We start from the raw sequence: 24,944 nt of genomic DNA on the forward strand, positions 1-24,944 counted from the left end.
GATTAATATATAAACGAGATTAAATGAAATGCCTTCCAGCCTCTAAGTAATTTGCTGCACAAAAATAAACTGAGAATTACTAGTATCTATGTCCCTCGTTTGACCTAATATATGACAGAAACCCTACTTGAAATCCTCTCCTAAGTTATATTTCTCTTGGACCACTATTTACAACAATTTACTAACTCATAAATGAGAATCAACCTACAAAGGGATGGGATGAGCTCTGTTACATTCAAACCCCTTCTCTGCACTTAATTCACCAGAAACCTCTGCAACAACAAACGCCATCCTTGAAATGGTGAAAGCGATTAGAATCTCTCAAGACAATTTCCCTTCCTAATGTCTTGGAAATGAACTTTGCCATCTCATGACAGTCACCACATACTCTCAGGTTCTTTGATACCCGTATTGTTCTCCCAGGTGGCAAGTTCAATATTCCAAAAGCCATGGCTAATTTCTCACTATGCCCACAAAGAGCCGTTTCCTTCTGCAGGCTATCTGCGTTGATCAAAGCATATCTTGTTTTAGGAAAGTAACCTTCTTCCTTCATCTTTGATCTCAACCTCTTCAACAAAACCTCTATCTTTTTGGCTTGTGGGTGTGAACTATTTCCAGCAAGAAAGATGTGAACTTTGCTCTTGACTTCTATCCAACTGCAGCCTGGGTTCTTCTTTAAACCCCGCCGACCAATCTTTTGTCTCAGCTTTTTCACCTCTTCCCATTTCTCTGCCTCGGCATAGGTATTTGCTAAAAGTACATAGTATCCCGTGTTCTCTGGTTCAAGTTCAAAGACGTGTTCTGCAACTTTCTCAGCTAATTTGACATCATGGTGAATCCTACACCCGGAGAGCAGTGCTCCCCAGATTGTGGCATCAGGTTCAATTGGCATTGATTTTATGAATTTATATGCCATGGCTAGTTTCCCACTGCGAGCTAAAAGATCCACTATACAAGCATAATGCTCCAGCTTTGGCTTGACATTGCATTCATCTTGCATAACGTTAAAGAATCTCCATCCTTCGTCAAGCAATCCAGAATGACTGCAAGCATACAGTATTGAAATGAAGGACACTTCATCAGGCTCAATTCCTGCTTGCCTCATCTCATTAAAGGTAGTGATAGCATTGTTCCCAAATCCATGCATGCCATATCCAGCAATCATAACTGTCCATGTGATCAAATCCTTTGTAGGAATCATATCAAAGAGCAACCGTGCAAGAACCGGGACCCCACACTTCACATACATGTCAACAAGTGCGTTGGCAACCTGTTGATCAGAAAAAAATCCATTTCTCAATATATGACCATGAACCTCTTTGCCTCTATCTAGAGAAGCTAGGCTGGCACAAGCGGGAAGAATACATGCCAATGTCGTGCCATCAGGTTTCATTTCTAACACCATATCACCAAACAGACTAAGAGCTTCATTGGGTAGACTGCTTTTTGAGTAACCTCCGATCATGGTGTTCCATGAGATGATATCTTTTACAGGCATTTCTAAAAAAACTGAGTTAGCATCTTCCATGCTTCCACATTTTGCATACATATCCATGAGAGCATTGCACACAAATATATTTGATTGCATATCATTCTCCCTAATGTAATTGTGCACATCCTTGCCATTTTCCAGTGACCCATTACAAGCACAAGCATGAAGAACCGTTGTGATAGTAAAAATATCCGGGCTAACACCTTCCCTGTCCATTTCATGGAACAATCGAATAGCTTCATCAGAGAGACCTTCTCGAGCATAAGCTGCAATCAATGAAGTCCAAGTCACAACAGTTCTTACACTCATCAAGTCAAAAACTCGAATAGCACCATCCAAAACACCACATTTGGCATACATATCCAGTAATGTATTACAAAAGGTAGTTTTCCAGTGAACACAGGCCTTCACTCCAGAACCATGAACTGCTCTACCCAATGAAACGTCACCACAATTTGCACAAGCTTGAAGAATACTGACCATTGTAGCCAAATCCATATCAACTCCCAAATATAGCATCTTTTTGAAAAGTTCAACTCCTTTCTCAGAAAAACCATTAGCCACATACCCACTAATCATTGAATTCCATGAAATAACATCTCTGTTACTCAATTCATCGAACAACTTGCGGGCAACATCAACTCTCCTAATCTTCAAGTAAAAAGCAATGAGCGAATTAACAACAGCATTATAAGAACCCAAACCCAATTTCAACAAAAACCCGTGAACCCATTTACCTTCCTTTACACTGCCTAAAGCTGCAAAACACTTCAATACACAAGAAACTGTATGAGAGTTGACTTCAACACCCAAATCCAACATCTGCCTAAATAAAGAGACACTCTCTTTAAAATCACCAATCTTTGTATACCCATTCATCATTAGATTCCAAAGAAAAACCTTCTCATTTCGAATCTTATCAAAAATCAGCCTCCCTTCTCTTAAATCCCCACAAGTTACATACATAAACACAAGTTTTGATCCTAAAACACTGTCAATTGAAATCCCACTAGAACAAATAAATGAATGAACTTTCTTGCCATCTTGTAAGGATTTAAGTTCTGCAGAAAGTTGCAATATTGAGCAACAAGTTCTTGACTCAATTTCAGTTTTTGGAGACATGTAAAGCAGTTTTATTGCTTTATCAATATTTCCCATTTCACATACCTCATAGATTTTTGTGTTCCAATCAGTGATTTTGTTATCTTTGGATTGGGCTGGTGAGGCAAAGACGGATACTGTGTCATAAGAAAAGTGAAAATTTGGTGATAAAGGAGCGAACTTTGGATATGGTTTATTGGAAAAGAACACATATTTAGACTGGAAAGAGTGTTTTCCTCTGCTTTTTTTGTTATTTATAGGGAGAGAAAGTTTTGGTGGAAGGATTGTGGCCATTAAAATCATCATTTGAAGCAGAAGAAGGCGGGAAAGTTCTAGCTAGAAATAAACTAAAAAATGGGATTTGAAGTTTGAAGCTTTTAACGCAAAACAAAAAAAAGCACAGCTTTTTCTAATCCATTTGGGCATGTGGATTGCACGTGCCAAGGAGACATGTGACCTAGCTAATTTTAGCCATCGAAAACAGCTACTCTACTCCCACAGGTCTTATATAAGAGAACCTGTGAATCTAATCCACTTTGCATATTCAGAGTCTCAAAGTTTGCCTGGAAAGGATGGTTTCTGCTGTTGTTTTCTATCCTCAAAACACTTTCTTTAACAAACCCTCTTGTGTTTCTTTCAGCAAGCAGCTCAAGTTGGGGTATCCCATTTACTCTCTCAAAGGTATTATCTCCTGAGCACCAATTTTTTTTGGAAGTTTGACTCTTTATTTTTAATGGCACATTATTTAAGTTTTTTTGTGACGAAGTAGTTGATTTTATAAATAGATTAGATCTGCTGCATGCTAAATTGCTTTCTAAATTTCTCTGTCTTTTGTTTTTTTTTTTCCTTCTTCTTTTGTTATTGATGTGTGTTCATCATGTCATGAATTGAAAATGTTTAGATTCACTCACCATGAGCCAATATGTGATTGAGTCGTTGAGATTTATGTTAATAGGTGCAAAAGGTGTCGCTGGTTTCCATCTCTAATGTCCGGGAGAATAAATCATTTTGTGTTGGTTAGCTTGTATTGTGTTTAAGCATTTGAGTTTCCCTCGTGAATTTGATGGCCCATCAAACTATTCATGGAATTTGAATGAAGGTGTCCGGCATTAGACTAGTTAGAGTGAAAACTTTAGCTTAATATTTAATTAATACACCTGCTATGGTAATAACAGTAGTCATCACTAGATGCCATCAAGTCAAGGATTTTGCATCTTCCAATCCTTGACAATTTGGTACTCGTATGCTGCTTTCAGTGGTTCTTATTTTTGTTTGGTTGGTAGTCCACAAGTCCCCTCCGTGTTGAGACTGTCAACACAAACCGCATCATCTTTGATATTCATTGCAACCCAGAAACATTTCATTGTCAGACAATGCTTAACTTCTTTGCTTGACTTTATTCCCTTGTCATTTCATTGACTTGTCAAGAACTTAGGCTTTCGATGCATGTGTTGGTTCTGGGCCAAATCATTTTGTGAGCTTCAAACTAAGAGCCCATTTTTTGATGCAGCTTGTTAAATTTGGCTGAAATTGCAGATGGGTCCTTGGCTTTTGCTTCACAGAATGGCGTGCTTCAATCTTCTGATAGAAAACTTCCCTTGTCATCTAACCAGGAGGAGATAATGGCCCTGTTCAGACGGATACAGTATTCAATCTCGAAGGGAGAGTCTACCGCCACTGAGAAGAAGAATGCTGGCAGGTCTGAGAAGTCCCCTACTGATTCAATTCTGGAAGTTCTTCTCCGTTCAAGGAAGCAAGCAAAAGGTAATCTAGATGGATATGCTTCTTTCAGTTCCAGAACAATGTTTGTTAGGAGATAAAATCATTTTACATGCCGTTTCTAGGAGGAATGTTCTTGAAGTTATAAGGTTTACTATCTATCTTATTAAAAAGAAAACCAGTTCTCTTAACACACATTTGTTTTTTGTTTATATTGGAAACCCTTGTAAACATAACACAAATTTCCTTTCGTCGGGTTCATTCCCTTGTGGTGGTGAAGAAAATTTCCTTATTGTCTCCTTAACCACTTATCCCTTGGATGATTAGTATCATTACCAAATTTGCTCGATCACTCCTACCACAATGCATGTGGTTTGTTGACTCACTAAACATGTCTGATTTTTAGTTTCATGATTTATCGTAGGCACAAATACAGTTACGGAAGGAAAGAATGTCCCAACACACAAACGAAGTGTGCCCAAGGTCCAGAAGATGCAAGCACGAAATGCCTTGGCGGATTTTAAGTTAAGCAGACCACATTCTAATTTCACAAAGAAGTTTTCGATACCATCTCCATCAACGCCAGGAAAACAGAATGCTGAGCTGAATAGTGAAGCATCAGAGGCCAAAGCCAGCGGCAGCATATCAGAGTTGCCAAGAGTAGAGGAAATGAAACTGACCGAGCTGAAGGAACTAGCAAAGTCCAGGGGAATAAAAGGTTACTCGAAGTTGAAGAAGGGTGAGCTTCTGGAATTTCTGAGGTCCTGAAAAATGAGAAGTGCTTGAGCCAGAAGACAGGCAATCTAGCTGCTGGAAACCAACGTACGTGGCAGCAAGAAACTTAAATTCCAAGAACATAGTGTTTTCTAAATGCAGTTCCTGTGTTATTTTTGGCCCAGATTTCTTGACATTGTTTTACTTTTCCTCCATTATGGTTGTCTGGTTCTATACTTCAATTGAGTTCAGTGGTTTACATATGAAGCATATGCAGCATGGAAAACACTGATAAATTTGGATAAAATTTTTGCTTGCATCCATTGTCAATAGTCAACAGATTGCCTCCAAGAATACCACTGTCCCTTTTGGATCAATAAAGCCCAACGTCCCAGATTTCCCTACTATAGGATACGCACACAGACGAACAGTAGTACATTATAATTCAAGCAAGCAACACCCAGCTGGCAGCTAGCACAAATCAATTCTTTTGAAGAGACCTGGCGACAGAATGTGCAGTCCAACCAGGTTGACAACAAAATTATTGGCATAAACTATGGTCAGACACGCCACAAAGCCTTGGAATGGGAATACTGGACGCATGATATCTGCATAGTCCAACTCCAATATTTTGTTGTGGTCCAACCGTGTTTTATGAATTTTTTTAAAAAAACAAGCTTTAAATTAATAATTTTTAATTATTTTGATGCACTAATATTAAAAATTAAAAAAAATATTTTAAAACAAAAAAATTAAAAAAATAAATTCCACAACGCCCGTAGAAGTCTAATAAACTAAAAACACTGTAACAATGGTTGAAAAAAGGAATAATAGTGATCCATTTATCTCAAATTATAGTGGTTTGTTTTTTTAATTAAGAAACTTGTATTTCTCTATTGTTTTAGATCTACCATCGTAGAGTAATCTTATGTAAAATTTTATTTGTATAAATTTAGGTATGGGCAAAGAAACATTGTCCAACAAAAAAAATTTGGATAGGAAATATGACATGAGTAAATTTGCCAAGCAATTGCACTTGAGTTTTTTAACTTATTATAGTATTAGTAGGAGGAGGAGGAAAGCTAACGTAGAAGATTTATGAATTAGAAGTAAACAAAAAAAAAAAAAAAAGAGCTTAGATGCATTGGAAAGCTAGCTTGATAGGCAAAAAGATTTATGACTCAGAAATATAGTTTTAAGACCTGCTATGGGTTTTGGGTTTTGACCGGGTTATTGAGTCGGTCGGGTTAGTTTTTTAAAAAAAAATTAAAATAACATTGTTTTAGTAAAAAAAATCAAAAAAATCAATGGGTTTGCAACCGGGTCTTATCGGGTCAACCGAGTCACATCAGGTTTTTTTTTCTTTTTTTTTTAACCCGAATTTTAAATTGATCAGATCCTAAATTGACCCATCAAATCATACCAGGTAACAAACTATAGTTAAAAAATATATAATTCACACGTATTCTACTCAAACACTAGCCCGAGACCTAAGGCTAAAAGCTGGCAGCATACCTGACATGGGAAACATGATTTCCTTCTGGCTTTTGAGCTCAAGGTATAAAAGAACTCTTTTATAGCGGCAGCTGAAAAGAACGGAGGGGGAATATTGACAGGAGAAAAAGCACGAAATGTGGAATGTAGTAAAAAATTAAATAAAAAAATAAAAAGAGCAAAACATGTGAGTTACACGCTTGTCCTGTGAAAAGAGACATCCCCCGCAAGCCTTTTTTTCTATATTAGAGTTTTGTCCGCCCTTTATTTTTTTATTTTTTTAAAAAAAAAAACATAAACTACGATGTATTATCTAAAACAGCAGATGATGTGTCTTCTAAAGCAACAAATGATGCACCATTTACTCACGTGACCGGAGAATTTCTGAAAAGTTAAGGTATAAGTATTTTATATTATTAGTTTATTTTTAACTTATTTTTCAGTTAAAAACATTTTAGATATCTAAATAAATTCATTTATGGCTTTAAATTACACAAAAACTTCAAATTCAGTCCTTAAAATTTCAATTGATTTAAATCAATAAAATATATCTACTCAACATTTGAATATATTCTTGATATAGCTAGAATCCTATATCAAACCAATAAAAATAAATCATCAAACTCAATCCTAAATTAACTTAATGTAAAAGGATTAGATTGAAAAAAATAAAATAAGTGACTAAAGCAAATCAAAAGATCAAAAAAATAAAAATAAAATATTGTTGGCAACTATTGCAATTCATTGTGAATCATATATTCTTATGTTGTATTTTTATTATTATTTTTAATATTTTTCATGATATTTGGAGAGTCAGGTGCGGAAATTAAGGAGAAAAAAATTTAAAAAAAATAAAAATAATAATAATTTATTGGAGTCACAGTGAAGCACCTTCATCATCATTTGCTGTCAGGTAAGGAAACATAATCTAAGATGTTTCCAATGGTACCAAGAAAGTTCACTTTCAGAGCTCAATGTTGCCACACGCACAGCCACAATGCAACAGCCTTTCTCACAGCCAGCCACATTTCTCTTTTTTGTTCAATTTAATCCCTGATTTGCTAAAAATATGGACTTTGTTTTAGTTTCAAATGCAATCCCTAAAACTCCAATTGTTTTAATCAATAAAATCATATTTTATTTTGTCAAATTAAGCATTAAATAAGTGACATTTTTTTTTGACACCATAAGAACCTCATATCAAGCCAACCATACAAATCATCAAGTTCAAACCTAAATCAATTCAATGTAAAAAGATTAAATTGAAAATAAATATCAAGTGATTAAAAAAAATCTACGGACTAAAAAATAAAAGAAGAAACAATGAGTTCTTATAATCTATGGTGAATGGTGTTTTACTCCACAATAAAACTATTTCTTTTTAATTAATTTAATTTAATGTCGTTCTAGCTATTCGTTATGTCCATCGTGTTGACTATTGACTACGTATTGCATATGGCTGTATGGTTTGTGCGTTTTTCATTTCTTTTTTGGTCTTCCATTACATTCTCTGGTAAAGGGGGATTGAAAAGTAGTGGATTCTAGATTACACTTTCCCTGCTGATCTCCATTTGACGAGGCAAAACTCCAAGATCGCGGGAGAATGCAATGGCAATATTGTAGCCCCTTTTCGAAGCTTTCTACACTAGTAGCTCAGTGATGTATGGCTGGAAGAGCCTCCCACTTTTGGAGCTTTCTACACTACTAGCTTAGTGATGTCCCATTTTCGAAGCTTTCTACACTAGTAGCTTAGTGATGTATGGCTGGAAGAGTCTCAAGAGTTTACCCCAACAACTGGAGCATCTGGCATAAGAATCCCCAGCTATTCAGGGTCATTCGAAGGATCAAATGTACAAGTCCAATAACCCATGCAGAGATCCGCCAAACCAAAGCTCATGGGTGAAATCAAGGAATCGCTATGGCTTGGCACAAAAATAAGCTAAAGACACAAGCGACAGTTACCAAGCTAATGACCAAAACTTCATGTTGTGAAGCGAGGTTCAAGGAAGAAGTAAAAGACAAGGAACACGCAAGCTGACTTTCCATTAATAAACAAATGTATATGAGAGCACTACAGTAACAATCTCCACAACATAGAACTTTTGCTGTCTATGTAGCAACTTGGGAGATCTGGAACCTGAAATTTTCAGGCTAAATTATGAAGACCTAAAGAGTCTCCACAAGATCGTTCAATGAATATTCATTCACATGGGGCAACTCCTAAGAGAAGGCTTAAGAATGGCAATGGAATAAATTCTAAAACATTTTCACCCTAAAAAACCATGGAAGCACAAAAGCTATTACCAAGCATGCCAATAGGAAGTTACAGAAGGGCTGTCCCCGCCAACACCCTCCGCTGCTCTCTGATGAGAAACCAGTGCTCCTGATAAATCTCCTTTCCAGAAAAGGGTTCTCCCCAACACCTTTGATATTCATTGCTGTCTCTCCACATATTTCACAGATTCTGCATAAAGAAAATATGGAAGACATCTCAGTGAATTATGAAAAATAGAAGAAGAAAATAATCTCTGCTAGAAAGTCCCGAGAAACAGTGTAACACGGCATTAACTAAGAGACTCAGAATATTGCTTGCAAGATTTTATCTGAGGAAAATAATTTAAAATAAAGATTAAATGGAAAACTAGCATCGCCCTTACGAGTAGTAAACACAAGAAGATAAAATATGCCTGATCCAATCTCAACATCAATAAACATGTATACATATATAAGCATAATGTTCATACTAAACTTGACTTTCCATGCTCGAAACATTTACCTGTTTCCTTTTAGCTTAAACCATGTTTCAGCACAATATACATGTGCAATGCCAAGATCATCTTTACATCCACAACCAATCTGAATTAGATCCATGGAGTTGGTTGTGGCAGTAGCAATTGCGTCAGTAGCTTCCAGCAACCCCTCAGAACTCAAGTGACAAATCCTACAAACCCTTTCTCCATCACAATTATCCTTAAAACCTCCTCCTCCTGTTCCGCCGCCGCCGCCACTCGTCATATCAACCACACACGATGACTTCCCCACTTTGATCACTTTCTTCTCTGACTCGTCCATTGTTCCCTTACTTAACCTCATCTCATTGCCCCTGAGTTCCAATCTTTGGTTTCCTCCATTAATACCCGCATTCTCTTCAGGACCAATCGCGATCAGAGTCTCAAGCACAGCCCTAGAATTACTCGAATACCAACCTCTTCCTCGCTCAACTTGATTTAATACCTCACCATCTCCAAGCCCATGACGTGTTTCCTCATCTATCATTCCACATCTGAGCCCCAACTCCTCATTTTTTGCTCCCAAATCCTTATTTTCTCCATCAACACTTGAAGTCGCCCCTGAATTCATCACAATAACAGTCTCAAGTACAGCTCCATTAACCATATTAATTGTATTTGCGACCGTTCCTTCATTCAATGACTCTTCAATTCTTTTCCTATCACTTGTTCCCTGACTTGCCACTCTCTCACTGGATCTCAACCCCTCAATATTGGCATTCAAAACCCCAGTTTCCACCACAGCAGTCACTTTCTCTCCTGAATTTATTACCTTTAAAGTCTCTATGGCAACCCCATTATCCAAATTGCTTGAATTTCCACTCAAATCACTGACATTGACAATCCTTCCCCGATACACTTGGTCCAAATTCCCAATAATTCCTTTGTTTCCCTGTGTGTCTTGATCCATTACTCATAACAAAATAATCTCCACCTCTCTAAATGATTTCCAGCGAAAGAAAAAATTCCTCAATTATGAACAACCAAACTCAGATATCAACAAGAAGACAGCAGCACCTCTATTGGTAGCAAACAACAAACAAAAGAAAAAAACCTCACGACTCCAAAACCTCCAAAGAAACCAAAAATCTTCAAAAAAAAAAAATAAAGATAACCCAAGAATTGAACAAGCTTAATAATGGTAAATATAACTGAAAGATAATAACTTCGTAAAGAAAACAGCGCCCAGATAGTTTACCTACTCCTTTCGATAACTTGAACTTTAATAAAACCTGCCGCCATGTCTCAACAAAAAAACGTTTACTTCCAGGTTCAACTGTAATTAAGTTGACAAAAGAGAGATCTATCTATCTTTAAAGCAAAGTTGTCTCATCAATTTAACTTAATCCTAATGCTGTCTCTATGGACAGCAGATTTTTATGTGTACAGTGTGGGGCAGGAGTTGTTGAGACTCGAGAGAGGGTCAAGAGCTTTGGTGGAAGAACATAAATGGAGAGTGCATGGAAGCCGTTAATAAAGGTTAATTAAATTGAAATAATAATTAGTGATCACTTAATTAGGAATATAATTCTTGGTATTATGATTATTAGGATTTATTCATGAGCCGGGAGTTAATGTTGATAAGATCTTCCTTTTTTTTTTATAGATGGTAAGTCTTAATTCATGCCTTGTTAGGGATTTTCCACAAAATTTGGTTAATTCAATAGTACTAGAGTAATTAATTGAGTATTTAACAGAGAGTTCTTGTTGTTTTTTAATTTCTTCTCTTTCGAATAAAATAAATAATATTGTACTTCTGACTCCATTTTTAAGAATCCTCACACTTGTTTTAGGTCTAAGAGGGCATGAGGGGGTAAGATTTCCAGTGAATGGATCATACGTAGTTTGCCTAAAATTAAGTTGAAATAATAAGTCACCTTTAAAACCAAAAAAAATAATAATAGTTGTCAATTCATGGATAACTTAATTAAGAAGAATTTATTTTATATCTTAATTATACCGTCAAGTCAACTTTCTATATCAAGACTAATCCTTTAATTAAACCCTTGTGTGTATCCGCTATATATGTATATATATATATATATATATATATATATATATATATATATATATATCAGTAATTACTCACCTAAAAATACTAAAACTTATCCATGACGGCCAAGATTATGTAAGAAAGGAAAGAGAAATGGTCGGAATTGACCTCGGACGCTGGAAACTTATAATATACTTGTGACAAGAGAAAGAGACAAATGGTGGAGTGGGGTTGAATTTGAGGAAGGAAGAAGACGACACGTAAGGAATTATGTTATGTTTGAAGCTTATCTGAGTTTATATCCAACGTACGTAACGTCTTGAAGAAGAAAAGGAGGGGGGAGATGTTGTCTGTCTAATGCTTGCAATCCATGGTTTTCATGCAGAACCAAAAACTGAGGGATGAATCAGGAGATGTAAAAGCTTCGCATCTTCTTCTTTTCTTTTTTCATCTTGACTTGCTTGCAGGAGGTGGTATCAGAGTATCACCCACAGGTTTCTTCCACGGAGAGCATGGAAAAAATTCCTTACGTCCCATTTGCCAGCCTCTCTCTTGGTCTTTTCGTTTATTTATTTATTGTTAAATAAAGCACTGAAATGCAGGAAAAGAATCGACAGTAAAAGGTCTCTCTCATTTGCTAGTGTGTGTGTGTCTATATATATATAATTCATCATGTCCTATCCCAGATGCATGCTTCACCCAATGAAATGAAAATGGAGGTTGGAAACATGAAACGAGATCGGTTGTTTAAAGTTTTTTTTATTTAGGAATATATTAAAATAATATTTTTTTTATTTTTTTAAATTTATTTTTAATAACAATATATCAAAATTATAAAAAATTATTTTTAAACTAATAAAAATCAATTTTTTTAAGCCGGGCAAAATGGTTAATAAATTATTTTTAATAGTCATGTTAGGGTTCGTGCACCCTCTTCAACTCCCTCTTCGTGTCTAAAATGATAATGTATTGTAGGGTTTTTTTTTTTTCATAAACTGTTCATGTGTCAGTATTTTTGCTATGGAAATATGTTAGTCCCTGGGGAGTGGTTCGGCCAGCTGATCGACTTCATCTCAAGCTGCTCACTAGTGTGTGTTTCTTTTCTGAAATCCAAAACGTTACTAAATTTACTCTCCTTTTAACTACTCTGCAGTCCTCTTTATCACATGGAAGCCGGCCCTCTTTCTTGAAATTTGGATCCCCTCGTCAAAAGCAGGCGCAATTGAAGGACCAGAAAGTCCAAGGGCGGTGAGACCACGGAGGCAGAGGAGGGTGCTATCAGAACAAAAATGGAGATAGAGATCATTATCCATCTTAATACCACCTCTTACTATTTCCCTTTCAATGCTAGACTACAGGACTGGTGGCTTTTGGACCCAGGGAATTATCACAAAGCGCGTTTTCACTTCAGTACGTCAATCCTAACCGAACCCAGCTTGAGCACAAACCACTCACGGATAATTAAAAATGATTATTTTTTATTTGGTTTAATTTTTATCAAAAAAAAAAAGTAATTAAGCTGAAATTTTTTAAAAAAAAACCAAAAAAGTCAAACCAATCGGTTTCGGTTCGGTTTTTTAGGACAAAAATCGATTCAAACCAGTTTAGCTCAGTTTTTCCAATTTTAGCTCGGTTTTTTCGGTTTTGGCTCAGTTTTTCTGGTTTGGCTCGGTTTTTCCGGTTTCAGCTCAGTTTTTTCGGTTTTTTACTTATAAAACCGAACCGAACCGACCAGTTTTTTTAAAATTTTAATCGGTTTTTTTTCAGTTTGATTTTTTTAGTTATTTTTTTTTTAATTTTCTTGGTTTAATCAGTTTTTTATTTTTATTTTTTCACCCCGTGCATGTAATTATCGGACTCCCTTCTTCACCATAAGTAAAGGACAGTAGGCCGCCCCTACTGATTGGTGTCAGCCAGGTTGTACAAGTAACAGTCTTCAATTATGAGGAAAAGCCATATGTGCAATGACAGCCACCCATTAATCAAGCTGTATGGGAGGATTTAAGAGGAGGGAAGCAAGTTCTTGGTAACGATGGTCAATTATAAGTTGCATTTGCATGCCATGTGCGTTAATCCTAGAAGTACAAGCGGTGGACGAAAAGCATGTTAGCTGGGGGCTGGGGCTGCTCTAAATGAATATTAGAAGGCCCAGAAGACGAGGAGTATCTTGTCTGGAGTTTCTCTCAGTGATGATCAAGAATGCAGTTTTTCCACCACACGCAAGATTTAAGAACATTTTAGCATCCTTCTAAAGCAAACCAATCCCCACTGCAAAATGCAAAGAATAAAAGAGATTTTTTTGTGTGTAAAATGTTGTTCTACAAAATGCAAAAATCATTTACAGTTGAATTCAGAAAGGGAAAATTATACTATTTTCATACTAAATGAAAAATCATTTTACAGTTGATTTCAGAAAGGCGAAACTATACCAGGTTATCGAGGTCCGGAAAGCTCCATTGCTTCAATGATGAAAGAAGATTCCTCATGAACATCGCTACAATGCCTTGAGCAATTGCATGCCCTTGCCTCACCAATACTAGTTGCACCTTGTGATTCCTCAATTGCAGGCTGCCCAACAATACCTTCTAGGACCTTCAAGACTTCTGACATTTTTGGCCGAAGGTTAGGATGTGACTGAGTACACTGCAGAGCCAAATCCACAGCTTTTTCCAGCTCGGACACATCAAAACATCCCTTCAGATCCCTATCCACTAGCACTTCCAACCTCTTCTCCTCATGCAAAGTTCTAACCTGTAAAATTCAGCCACCATTTACAATTTTGTATTTGATGCAGCACATTAGGAGAGCATATGGTGGATTATAATTCAGTATAGAGGTTCCCTTTAAATAAATAATGTCTGGTTTCCAGTCACCAGAAAGCAATCATACAACTAGAAGATGCATGTTATGGTACTTCATAAGTAACCAGCATCAGTTCATAGCCACTGTAATCCTCCATACTTGAGAATGCATTAAGCAGGCATGAAAAACCCATTCCTGAACATAGCACTGACAATTATGGGCAATGCAGCTCAAGAATGAGTTGGTATAATTTCCTATAAATGCCACGAGAACAAGACATGCAAGTTATCTCTACACAATTTGTACAAGGGAGTTTAGAGTATTCAGATTTTGGCCATCATTTTTCAATTTCAAGTAACGAGGCCTTCCCCAGATAAATGCTACATATCAGAGAAATTATTCATTTGCGTCATGATTATGGTTAATCACACCGCAATCATGGATTAACAGGAATAGAAGTATCCATATAAATTTGGAAGATTGAGATGTATGTAAATTGTAAACTCAATGGTAGAGGACAATATAGAGAAATAACTTACCCAGTCAAGAATCATTCCCTTCTGAACCTGGCCATTTCCAGCATCTAATGCCTTTTGCCCTGTTATAAGTTCCAAAAGTAGTATGCCAAATCCAAAAACGTCAGTTTTATCAGATGATTGCCCAGTTGAAAGATACTCGGGTGCAATGTGTCCTACAGTCCCCCGCACCGCAGTTGTCACATGTGAATCTCTAAGATCCAACAACTTAGCAAGACCAAAGTCCCCAACTACAGCTTCAAAACCTTCATCAAGTAAAATGTTTGCAGCTTTAACATCCCTGTGAATTATCTTTGGATTGCATTGTTCATGCAAGTATAGAAGTCCACGGGCAGCCCCAAGGGCAATGTGTATCCGTCTGTTCCAATCTAAAGAAGGTTTTTCTCGACAGGTCTCTGCAAAGGAGAATTGAACAAATAATGATGTAGCAGAACCAAATTCTTCACCTATAATTGGTTTTGTTTCGATTGAAGAAACAAAGAGAAATATAAAAACAATTTATTAAAGCAACAACCATGAAAAAGAGTTTGTTCATCAACCAATTACCAATACTATTCAACATATACTATTAAGAAACAGACACAAAATTCATTAAAGCAGATATCTTGTAAAAAGGATTTAAGAAAAATAAAAAGCTTCAAATATAACCAAGGAAAAGATTCAGCACAGTTTTCTACTTGAAGTACTAAAAAGTTAATATTGGAGAGGGATAAGAAAGAGTATGTTAAGCAGGAAAAACAAAATACAGTTTCTTCAGAGAACCAATAAGGACTTTAATGCTCAATATATTCCAACTGTTTAGTGCTGTAGATTTTAATGAGAAACAACCTCCATTTGCATTAGACCAGAGAATAATAAAAATCCTTCTCGCCCAAATGAACTAATAGTAGAGTTTGAACAAGAAAAATGAGGCAAACCTCTCAGGCGGTCAGCAACACTGCCATTTGGCATGTAAGGATAAACAAGCAACCTCTCATCAGGTGTCATGCAGAAGCCATACAAACATAAGAGGTTTCTATGTAAAGCCAAGCCAATCATTTCCACTTCAGTTTGAAACTGCACTTCTCCAGTAAAATTTGGATCCTTCAGCCTTTTAACTGCAATGAAAGTTTTATTTGGGAGACATCCTTTGTAAACCACACCATATCCACCTTGCCCTAAGATATTTTTTGGACTAAAGTTGTTTGTAGCAATTTGTAGTTCACGGAAAGAAAATCTCTTCAAATGACCAATATCAAATTCATAATCTTGTTGCACTGCAAAATGCAATTATCACAATTAATCATATTGCTTTGCGTGATTTATTTCATTTGTGAAAATTAGATAAGCACTCAGTTTGGAAGTACCATATGATATGAAGAGTAGACGAGATCTATACCAATGCACCCAACAGACAAGCAGCATGACAGAAATGACAAAAGTGCAGCTGATGCCTATGGCAACAGAGAGCACCCACCGATGATGACTTCTGGCTTGCTCAGATGAAAGTGTCTCTGCAAGTAGGACATCAAGCATTTGTGGTCACATTGTTAAAGTGCATCTCTTTAAAAGAACTATTTAACCAGCTAAAAGTACATTTACCGTTCACTGGATTTGAGATACCCGTGCAATTTTGTGCATGTGAGGAAGTGCAAAGATATCTATTCCCAGCAATACTGCAATAAAAACATGCACACCATCAGATGGATGCGAGCAGAAATGATGGACACCACTGGTAAACATTAATGGGACTAGAAGTTATAAACTCCCATCCAACCATTTCTACAGATATTGATTTTTTTTCCCTTCCACGAGAGGTTTTCTAACATTTTGATGAAAAGGGAACTGCAGTAGAAACTGAAACCTGCAATCTGCATCTCATTCTATTTAAAAACAACTTTACTTGACAATTGCAAGCATTTTGCAAGCTCAACGACATCAGATAACAACTCTTTACAGTTTTTGCAAAGATCCAATTGATTGGATCAATGCTAGCCCAGAATAACCTGAGGTTCCTCAAAGCAAAGTAAATTACACTGGCCAAATATGAGGCATTTAAGAATCAAGGAGATAATTTTTTTTTAATAATCACAGTTCTAATAAAGATCTCACCTGTAACCTTTTGCTAATATTTTTGGAGTTGGACCACTAAGATTGTTAAATGATAAATCCCTGCCAAGCATATCGAAGTAAAGTTAACATTTACGTACACTATATGAGGTAATATTGTTGACATGTATGGACCACATACAAGAATGAAAGTCCAGTAAGATTGGCCACCAATCTTGGAATCTGCCCAGTTAACTTGTTTTTACTGAGTCGCCTGGAAAAGTTTGCATGTTAAACTTTTACATAACACACAAATTATCAAAAGAAACATTAAAATAAAAAAATCAACAGGAATTGAAATGCCATGTGTTGAGGTCAAGCAACTTACAAGTAACTTAGATGGGTCAGAAATCCCAAAGAGCTCGGAATACCACCAACGAACTGGTTACCTGAGAGGTCAAGAGTTTGAAGATCTGAGAGCTTTCCGATCTCTTCTGGAATTGGACCAGATAAATGATTGCTCTGCAATAACCTGCAAGCATAGCTCATGAAGATTAGCTAGGTAATGCAAGATACGATATCAAAACTTGAATCTGTTGCGTTTATGTCAAGTAACCGGAACAAAAAAGAACATCATCCTCGACAAAGCATCAGCAAATTCAAAAGAATAGCATGGTTTTACAATACCAAGGCTCATAAGTTATTACAAACAGAAACGGTTTTCAATTTTCCTACGTGGACTTCTTAACTGGAAAATTGAGTTAGTCCAGTTTGTCATAATAATCATAACAGCAACATTTCATTAGCCATGAGACTAGCCAATAATTAGCTTATACTCCAAGAAAAGAACAAAAACAACACATACACATACACACACGCACACGCACACTCACAGAAACAAACAATTAATAGCAGAAGAATTCATGTACAAATCAAGTGAAGAACTCAGAGAAAGAAAGTAACAGCGGCTCACATTGTTCTTAGGTGACTCAAATTCGCGATACTAGGCGAAAGAGTTCCTGATAATCTTGCACTTGCCATTTCCCTAGCAGCAACAATATCCAGAATAAAAGATTAAAAAATATGAAGATTTTATTACTATACAAAAAGAAGTTCCTCACTTACAGGGAGAAGACGAAGCCTTCAGGAGAGCAACCGACCATATTCCAAGTGCAAGGATCAACAGAGTTCAAATCCCAACCGTTCATAACACCGGACTCATCTCTCATTTCTTTCTTCACAGCCATCAATGCGGCCACTGAATCCACAAACCAGCCAAGTAAGCAAAAAGAAAGAAACGAAACACAAACCAACAGTAGCAAATCACAATATGGTAGTGTAATGCAAGATCATTTTGAATATAGAGTTTGAAAGTCATACCCTCATAGTTAACACCCTTTGGAGAAAGAAGACTACCAGTTGCTTGCGCAAAATGGACCCAAAAGACTGCTAAAAAGATGTGGAACAAAATGGCCGCCATTACTTCCTGTCCCGATGAGAAAGCCAACTTTTTTTCTGACAGGAGTATAGCAAAAGAGCAGATAATAGGACTAATTGGATTTGGATGTTGTCTCCATGTCCTCAAGACAAACGCCCCACCTGCAAACTTACTATGACTATATTGAATCTTTCTAATTGCCTATGAAAAACGTAAAAATAAATTCACTTACAAACTAAACCATGAAAAAAGAAAAATACTGCTACAATAACATAGAAACGTGTTTTTTATTTATTTATTCAGTTTGATGGAAGATCGAGAGAGAGAGAGAGAGTAGAAGAATGGCTGTGATAGCGTTTGGCATCCTCGAGATTCGGGCATAACATGCATGGTCCCCCTGTCTCCATTTTCCTACTATACATACTACTATACTAGTAGTTGAGTCATGGCCGTAGTAGACATTTACTTTGACCCTTTAAATTGAATCAACGGCTCAGATTAAGCTACTTCAAATTCTTTTTGAGTTTATGATCTCGGAGCAAACCCTCCTAGCGCGAAAAAACATGTACTTGGAGTTGTGTCGGCGGCAAGTTTGAATGCCGTATTTGTAGCAAAGATGAGCTTGAAACAATTTTGTGTGGTTCAATGTTTTTTATATTCTGATATAAAAATAAAAAATTTAAGAAAAAATTATTTGTATATATTTTATATTTTTAATTAAAAATATTTTTGCACCGAGAGAGAATCCCAAGTTCCATAATCCCATCTCTACCACATTGCCCGGATATTTTTACCATGAACACAATCCTGCGTCTTCAGCTGACAACACACTTTATCAGAAAGGGAGACACCGTTGAACTCCATGGAATCATCATCAGAGGACAGGGAGAGACCAGTGAAGTTACTTATAAACCATACAGGCACTTAAATGCTTGTGCAAGATTTGGAACTGCTATCGGCTACAGGGCTACAGCCATTATTTGGTGGTTGATGACCAGTAACTCACCTCTCCAAGTCTAAACTATCTTAAGCAATCTTCACATATTATCAAACCCATAATTTTCCTGTGCATCTCAGGTTCTTGCAGCTGGGACATCAAAAGCTAGAACATGCTGAGGATTACATTTGCAACACTAATAAACTAAACTTGGGCTCAAACAAAGAGAGACATTTGAAGTACACAAACATAGCAAATATTAAACAGATGGTGAACGAAAACCCAGTAACTGAAGTCGAAATACAAGGAACAAGTACGTTTACTACAAGAGAACGCAATAGCATTACTTTTGCACATAAAGCGAGTGATGACAATTGTCTGCAATTAATTCAAGTCAGCCACCACAAATCAACAAAAACTAGTAGGAAACAACACGGGCAAGTAAAAACAAACCCCCCACATCCAACACCAGGGCCCACCCCTTTTCTTTGGGCCGTTATATTAGGGGCCTTCTTCCTAGCTACATGGATGAACACTTCTCCACCTTTTACCTCTTGCTAGCAGCTATCTGATAAGTGCACCTCAGGCTATCTTACTATCAAACATGTACATAAACAAAAAGGGTTTTGACAAAAGGGGGATGGGATTTGGGAGAAAAACGTGGGAGAAGAAAACATGAAGAAAGCACAGCTATCCAGCCGCCTGATCCATATGTATCCTGGTAGAGAGAGAATTGTTGCCGGTCAGACCTCACCATGAAATAACTGCCAGGTGTATCACAGAAATAACTGCTAGATATCAATCCCATACCACTTAACTTGCTTATGTCCCAGCCAGGTGCATAAAATTTAGACCCATTTGTCGTTTCACATGATCCGGTATCAACTTATTAACAAGCTCAGGAGAAGCCCCATTTAACTGTAAAGAAACAAACAATAACACAGTGAACAAATAGAATTACCTTGGCCAGTTGCATACCAAATAATTGGATAACAAAATTGCAAAAAAATAACAAGAGCAACAAAGAAATTGCCCAACTAAAAACATAGTCCATCTTATGTTTGAATGCTTGCATTTTGTTTTTCTAAAAGGTCAGATGTAAAAACAATCAGAATCAGAAAGTTGACATACTTCCTGTTTAAAGTTGAAGAGAGATGGTAAAGGGCGGCCATTTGGCAGGCGAGCATTGGGTTCTCGGAGTTCATCAAAGAAAGGGTGTGCGCATGCTTCCAACTGTGATAAAAAAGTAAATTGTCAGTTTCAATGGGCAAACATGCATCTCAAGTAGCAAAAAAGAAAGTAACATCAAGATTCGTTTTTCTTCAAAAAATAAATAATGATGCCATTTACTGCAGTTGAATAAAAAGAAAGTAACAACAAGGTCATGGAGTTGCCACTTGACATGAATCTTGCACATCAACACACAAGGGAGAGAGCAAGGTTGAAACTACATAAAGACAGAAAAAAGAATAAGAACTTGCACTCACCGCTGTGCAGCGAAGACTTGGTGAGTATTGCAGCAGCCGCGATGCAAGATCAATTGCCTCTGGAGGCATCCTCTTGTGGAAAACCTAAATAGATGAACAACTAAATGAAACTCTAATATAAATCAAATTGTACCAAGACATAAGATTATGGTACTTGAATGATCAACAATTGTTTCCTTGTGGATCTCAACATGCACAAACAACAAGATATAATAATTCATAATATTTTAGCTGCAGGAAAAAGAAAGACACCTCAAAATCATTCATGAAAAGGAACTAAAAGCATACCTTGTGCCATGGGTGTGCCTTTATCTGTGGAAACCTAAAATCAGTATAATTTGGGTTCATACATCGAATTTCTTCTCTTGTTGGAGTGCCAAGAACCTGTAAAACAGTGTGTAAGATGTTTGTTCATGGTCATGTGAATTGCATTATTAAAAGCATCAATACGCAACACGTACCTTAATAATATCTACAAGCTGGTCCACTGCATTTTCTCCTGGAAATAGTGGCTGTAAAATATTCAAATGGCCAGCAGTCAACTACAAATTACCATTTGGAATACTGTCAAAAGAGCAGTCTTAAAATGCAATAAAAAGAACTGCTAACCTGGCCAAGGAGCAGCTCGGCAAGGACACAACCAGCAGACCATATGTCGATTGATGTTGTATATTCTGTGGCACCGAATATAAGTTCTGGAGCCCGGTAGAATCGGGAACATATGTATGATATGTTAGCTTCACCTTTGACCTATTCACAGGGAACCTTGATTTTCAATGTATGGAAAATTGTATAGAAAGAATGAGAAGCAATAAAATCAGATCATATCACACTGGCACTGAAAGCTTTCAAGTAAACAAGGGCTTCAACTTTAGTAGTCACTCAATTATTATTAGCATCTATAACCAGTACTTGCAGAACTAGATGAGCAGATAAAGTGGAGCTTAAATTTGGTCAACCAAACCAAACAAGTTCCTCAACCTGGCCATGAAAGAGATGCAAGTCACATGATAAATTTTTTCATTTGATAAAACAATTTACAGGTTTCAAATTCTGAGAGATGGAGATATGAAGACATTTAGAATTAGGATTTGCACAGCAATACTAAGACCACCTTGACATCATACTCTGAATACTCAAGACACTCATCTGCAACAACTATTACTTGCATACGGATATACTGGATTATTGAAAATTGGTAGCCCTAAAATTGAAAGGAACAATATGATAAGAATACATTGAAAATCTGACACTTGATCACATCAACTGTATGATATTATACACTGATTACCAAAAAAAACTAATCAAACAAGGATGCATAAAGCATTACATCAATGTTGCGGGAAACATTCATTTTCAAAGTTGTCTACATTTCATGGAAACAGAAGGCACTTGAATTAATTGCAATGATATCCCTCTTGGTTAAGAACCAGGACAATATCCCAAAGACAGACTACAAACTATCTTGCAACTTAAGTGTAGTCACACAAAGCAAATATGAGGAATCGCAAACTAGAGTCAGCATACCAGCACTTTTGCACTTCCAAAATCGCAAAGCTTAACCTGGTGAGTAAGTGGATCAACCTGCAGACAGCCAAGAATGCCTTCAGATAACAGCTACCATCTTTAAACATGCATTTATAGTAAGGAAGCATACCAAAAGATTTTGTGGCTTTAAATCCCGATGGCAAACTCCAGGAACAGCATGGATATAAGCCAGTCCCCTAAAAATCTGGAAAACAAGAAAGTCCTGTAATTAATACCACAAGGCTTATAATAAGGCAACAAATCAACTTCAGATGCACGTGGCATGCAATACCTGGTACATGTAAAGTTTCACATAAATAAGCGGCATTGTTTGTTTTGCATTGCTGTAATGCTTCAAAACACGATACATGCTCTCAGGAACATACTCCATGACCAAGTTAAGAAAGAGTTCATTGTTATTTGTCGTGGAAAAGAAACAGTGCTTCAGAGAAATGACATTGGGATGATCCATCACTCGCATTAGCTGCAATTCTCGATTCTTATATCTTCTGTCCTGCAAAACCTTCTTTATCGCTACAGTCTCCCCGGTTTCCAAACATTTTGCCTACAAAAAAGAGAGATCAAATGACCCTGTTCACACAACTCTTTCTTAATCGTCAATTCCTTCAACAGAGAACACAATTTGCATACCTGGAAGACTACACCAAATGACCCTGTTCCCACAACTCGCTCTGCCATGTAACTGATGGTCTACAAGAAACCAAAACATCAACGAAATTAATCTGACCATCAGCAAACTAAATCTCCAAAAATTTGCTTGAAAATCATATATTGATTCTCAACACCCTATGATAACTACAGAAAAAGAGAGAATCCTTGACAAAACAGAAACAGAAACAAAAAGGTATTCAACAAAAAAAATAGTTACCTGCTTGGGCTCTCCATTTTTACCCCCAATTGTAGTCGAAATTATATGCCCGGTGACCGGATCATTCCCATCAGCAACACGGGTGGTCATTTCCTACGAAACACACGGACATCAGTGATCTTAGATCTATATAATAACTGTAATCACGCTTTATAAAAGAAAAAAAAATTGGTTAGCTAGAGGAAAAAGAGAGAGAGAGAGAGAGATCTTAGATCATGATGATGAAGGAAAATAAATCAAAATTACAAATTTTATGGTATGAACTCACCACCTAGATCTATTCTAGCAGAACTATTTCTACCAATCAAAGAAGCTAAAAGCTATTTTCCAAAAAAAAAAAGGCTTTAAAGCTATAAAAATGCAGGGAAATAAAGAAAGCCCAGATCTTAAAAATACACCCTAATGCAAAAGAAGATTTGCTTGGATGCTGAGAATAAAAAAAAAAATTGTAAACATTTTTTATAAAAAAAAAAAAGCATCTAATCTTCTTGCAATTAGTTACTTCTTACCTTCTAAGACCCAAAATTAGAAAAACAAAAACATAAGACAAAGCCAACTCTCTCATGTCTGATTTTCCCGAGGAAAATGCAAGGATTTCAACATAAATTTAAAAAAGTAAGAAAAGGAGAGAAATTACCTTATCTTCAGCCATGTGTAAGAGAAAAGGAAAGAAAGCTGATGCTGATTAAGTTTGTATTTGCTTCAGAAATTAGTAAAGAGAGATCATGTTAAGGCAATAATAGAGATGGCCAAAAAAAGAAGAAGAAGACGACCCAACAAAACAAAACACAGAGGATGAGAGAGGGGGTGTCAAATTAGACAGAGAGAGAGAAAGACAACATCAACAACAATTACAACAACAACAAGCCCATGTGATTCCAGCCCCTCTCTCTCTCTCTTCCTCTCTCCCTCTTTCTTTTTCTTTTTGTCAATTCTTTTCTTTTCTTTTTTCTTTTGTTTTGGTGTCCCTCTCTCTCTCTCTCCCTCTGTCTATCTATCTACTTTCCGTTCTCTTCGCTTTTCTTTTAACCTCTGGTTTCGAGAGAATTACGATAATGGGATTTGAACCTTGTTTTGTTGACAACGTCACAATTATTGGACGGCTGCTTGGACCTCAGTGTCCGCCCCCTGTTTCTGCCTTCCCGTTACCGTTAAATCCTAAAAAGAAAAGAGAGCAGTCTCTCTGTTTCTTCTCTTCTGCCCGTTGAAAAGGAAATATTCCTATCAGATCAAATTTTACTTGTGCTTTTACGCCTGTGAGATTCAACTTTTATTTGTTTAGTATTAATATATATTGAGTTTATAAATGAATATTTCAATTTATGTTTATTAACTTTTTTACTAATTTGAGATTACTCGCTATTAGAAAAAATTAATTTAAACTGTTTTTAAATTCCAGTTTAATATTACATTTCAAATATAAATGGGATAAAATTTTAAAAACAATTATTTAAAATTAATTTTTTTATATTTTTAAATTATTTTGATGTGTTAATATTAAAAATAATTTTTAAAAAATAAAAAAATATTTTTTTGATATATTTTTTTAGTGAAAAATACTTTAAAAAACAACCGCTAACATATTTTCAAATACATTCTAAAATTATATCCTATTAATTTTTCAAATGATAAAAGATTAGATTAGTTTCTCCCTTCATCAATTCAATCAGAGATTGGAATGAACAACCTTCTACAATGAGGGGACCAATTTTATGCGAGGATAATTTTTCTAAAACTTAATTAGTTTGATAATGTCTTGATGTTAAGACAAATAATAAAGTAAAACATGAAGCAAATCTTTACATATATATCTAATTTACAAGAAGCTGTATTTTTAATTTATTTTTTAAAGTGCATATTGTGAATCAACTTATATGTTGAAAATTAGTTTATTGTATATTTAATGACTTCATAATTGTTTTTTAAGACTGGTTGAAAAATATATTTGTTATGCAAGCATTTTGAGTAATGATTTGATAGTTGAATTTGGAAATAAGA

At 36.2% G+C, this 24,944-nt stretch overlaps 5 protein-coding genes across 11 annotated transcripts; 1 reads left to right on the plus strand and 4 right to left on the minus strand.

Annotated features, from left to right (window-relative positions):
• Positions 1-19: 19 nt before the first annotated feature.
• On the minus strand, positions 20-3,111 carry LOC133698743 (pentatricopeptide repeat-containing protein DOT4, chloroplastic). Its single transcript, XM_062121776.1, has one exon. The coding sequence runs from the start codon at positions 2,897-2,899 to the stop codon at positions 260-262; it is 2,640 nt and encodes an 879-aa protein (XP_061977760.1). The 5' UTR covers positions 2,900-3,111; the 3' UTR covers positions 20-259.
• On the plus strand, positions 3,071-5,268 carry LOC133698744 (uncharacterized). The gene is made up of 3 exons (XM_062121778.1): positions 3,071-3,274; positions 4,130-4,357; positions 4,737-5,268. The coding sequence occupies exons 1-3, from the start codon at positions 3,166-3,168 to the stop codon at positions 5,078-5,080; spliced, it is 681 nt and encodes a 226-aa protein (XP_061977762.1). The 5' UTR covers positions 3,071-3,165; the 3' UTR covers positions 5,081-5,268.
• A 3,269-nt stretch (positions 5,269-8,537) lies between these two features.
• On the minus strand, positions 8,538-10,804 carry LOC133698538 (uncharacterized). 3 transcript variants are annotated; one of them, XM_062121491.1, is made up of 3 exons: positions 10,508-10,804; positions 9,297-10,328; positions 8,538-8,984 (listed from the first exon to the last, which is right to left on the minus strand). In XM_062121491.1, the coding sequence occupies exons 2-3, from the start codon at positions 10,217-10,219 to the stop codon at positions 8,777-8,779; spliced, it is 1,131 nt and encodes a 376-aa protein (XP_061977475.1). In that variant the 5' UTR covers positions 10,220-10,328; positions 10,508-10,804; the 3' UTR covers positions 8,538-8,776. The 3 variants fall into 3 exon arrangements, with proteins under 3 accessions (XP_061977475.1, XP_061977474.1, XP_061977473.1); XM_062121490.1 differs by having other exon boundaries at positions 9,297-10,398; XM_062121489.1 differs by having other exon boundaries at positions 9,297-10,804.
• Positions 10,805-13,277: 2,473 nt separating this feature from the next.
• Positions 13,278-18,459, minus strand: LOC133699739 (probable LRR receptor-like serine/threonine-protein kinase At5g45780). 3 transcript variants are annotated; one of them, XM_062123157.1, is made up of 12 exons: positions 18,049-18,458; positions 17,794-17,926; positions 17,642-17,713; positions 17,057-17,200; positions 16,871-16,942; positions 16,732-16,791; positions 16,222-16,295; positions 15,987-16,133; positions 15,558-15,896; positions 14,644-15,035; positions 13,732-14,053; positions 13,278-13,570 (listed from the first exon to the last, which is right to left on the minus strand). In XM_062123157.1, exons 1-11 carry the CDS (start codon positions 18,146-18,148, stop codon positions 13,736-13,738), a joined length of 1,851 nt encoding a protein of 616 aa, XP_061979141.1. In that variant the 5' UTR covers positions 18,149-18,458; the 3' UTR covers positions 13,278-13,570; positions 13,732-13,735. The 3 variants fall into 3 exon arrangements, with proteins under 3 accessions (XP_061979141.1, XP_061979142.1, XP_061979140.1); XM_062123158.1 differs by lacking the exon at positions 13,278-13,570 and having other exon boundaries at positions 13,579-14,053; positions 15,558-15,737; positions 18,049-18,459; XM_062123156.1 differs by lacking the exon at positions 13,278-13,570 and having other exon boundaries at positions 13,579-14,053.
• Positions 18,460-19,283: 824 nt separating this feature from the next.
• Positions 19,284-23,919, minus strand: LOC133699743 (shaggy-related protein kinase eta). Of its 3 annotated transcripts, none has more exons than XM_062123166.1 (13): positions 23,584-23,919; positions 22,947-23,039; positions 22,709-22,768; positions 22,350-22,622; positions 22,188-22,262; positions 22,058-22,114; positions 21,140-21,280; positions 20,992-21,042; positions 20,819-20,914; positions 20,531-20,614; positions 20,175-20,276; positions 19,862-19,961; positions 19,284-19,761 (listed from the first exon to the last, which is right to left on the minus strand). In XM_062123166.1, exons 1-12 carry the CDS (start codon positions 23,596-23,598, stop codon positions 19,866-19,868), a joined length of 1,143 nt encoding a protein of 380 aa, XP_061979150.1. In that variant the 5' UTR covers positions 23,599-23,919; the 3' UTR covers positions 19,284-19,761; positions 19,862-19,865. The 3 variants fall into 3 exon arrangements, with proteins under 3 accessions (XP_061979150.1, XP_061979149.1, XP_061979148.1); XM_062123165.1 differs by having other exon boundaries at positions 19,854-19,961; XM_062123164.1 differs by having other exon boundaries at positions 19,284-19,961.
• Positions 23,920-24,944: the final 1,025 nt, after the last annotated feature.

The sequence above is a fragment of the Populus nigra genome, chromosome 7 (genome assembly GCF_951802175.1).
Source record: "Populus nigra chromosome 7, ddPopNigr1.1, whole genome shotgun sequence".
Classification (NCBI taxonomy): Eukaryota; Viridiplantae; Streptophyta; class Magnoliopsida; order Malpighiales; family Salicaceae; genus Populus; species Populus nigra.

Bases quoted from the DNA above. Each gene is read 5' to 3' on its own strand.
- LOC133698744 (XM_062121778.1), top strand. From the start codon at position 3,166: ATGGTTTCTGCTGTTGTTTTCTATCCTCAAAACACTTTCTTTAACAAA. The intron at 3,275-4,129 runs GTATTATCTCCT...CTGAAATTGCAG, and splicing joins TCCCATTTACTCTCTCAAAG to ATGGGTCCTTGGCTTTTGCT. The intron at 4,358-4,736 runs GTAATCTAGATG...GATTTATCGTAG, and splicing joins TTCAAGGAAGCAAGCAAAAG to GCACAAATACAGTTACGGAA.
- LOC133698538 (XM_062121491.1), bottom strand. From the start codon at position 10,219: ATGGATCAAGACACACAGGGAAACAAAGGAATTATTGGGAATTTGGAC. The intron at 8,985-9,296 runs GTAAATGTTTCG...TTCTTTATGCAG, and splicing joins TTTAAGCTAAAAGGAAACAG to AATCTGTGAAATATGTGGAG.
- LOC133699739 (XM_062123157.1), bottom strand. From the start codon at position 18,148: ATGGCGGCCATTTTGTTCCACATCTTTTTAGCAGTCTTTTGGGTCCAT. The intron at 15,897-15,986 runs GTACTTCCAAAC...TGCATTTTGCAG, and splicing joins TCTACTCTTCATATCATATG to TGCAACAAGATTATGAATTT. The intron at 14,054-14,643 runs GTAAGTTATTTC...TGAATTTTACAG, and splicing joins AGGGAATGATTCTTGACTGG to GTTAGAACTTTGCATGAGGA.
- LOC133699743 (XM_062123166.1), bottom strand. The intron at 21,043-21,139 runs GTTAGCAGTTCT...AATATTTTACAG, and splicing joins CCGAGCTGCTCCTTGGCCAG to CCACTATTTCCAGGAGAAAA. The intron at 19,962-20,174 runs GTATGTCAACTT...GTTTCTTTACAG, and splicing joins TCTTCAACTTTAAACAGGAA to TTAAATGGGGCTTCTCCTGA.
- LOC133698743 (XM_062121776.1), bottom strand. From the start codon at position 2,899: ATGATGATTTTAATGGCCACAATCCTTCCACCAAAACTTTCTCTCCCT.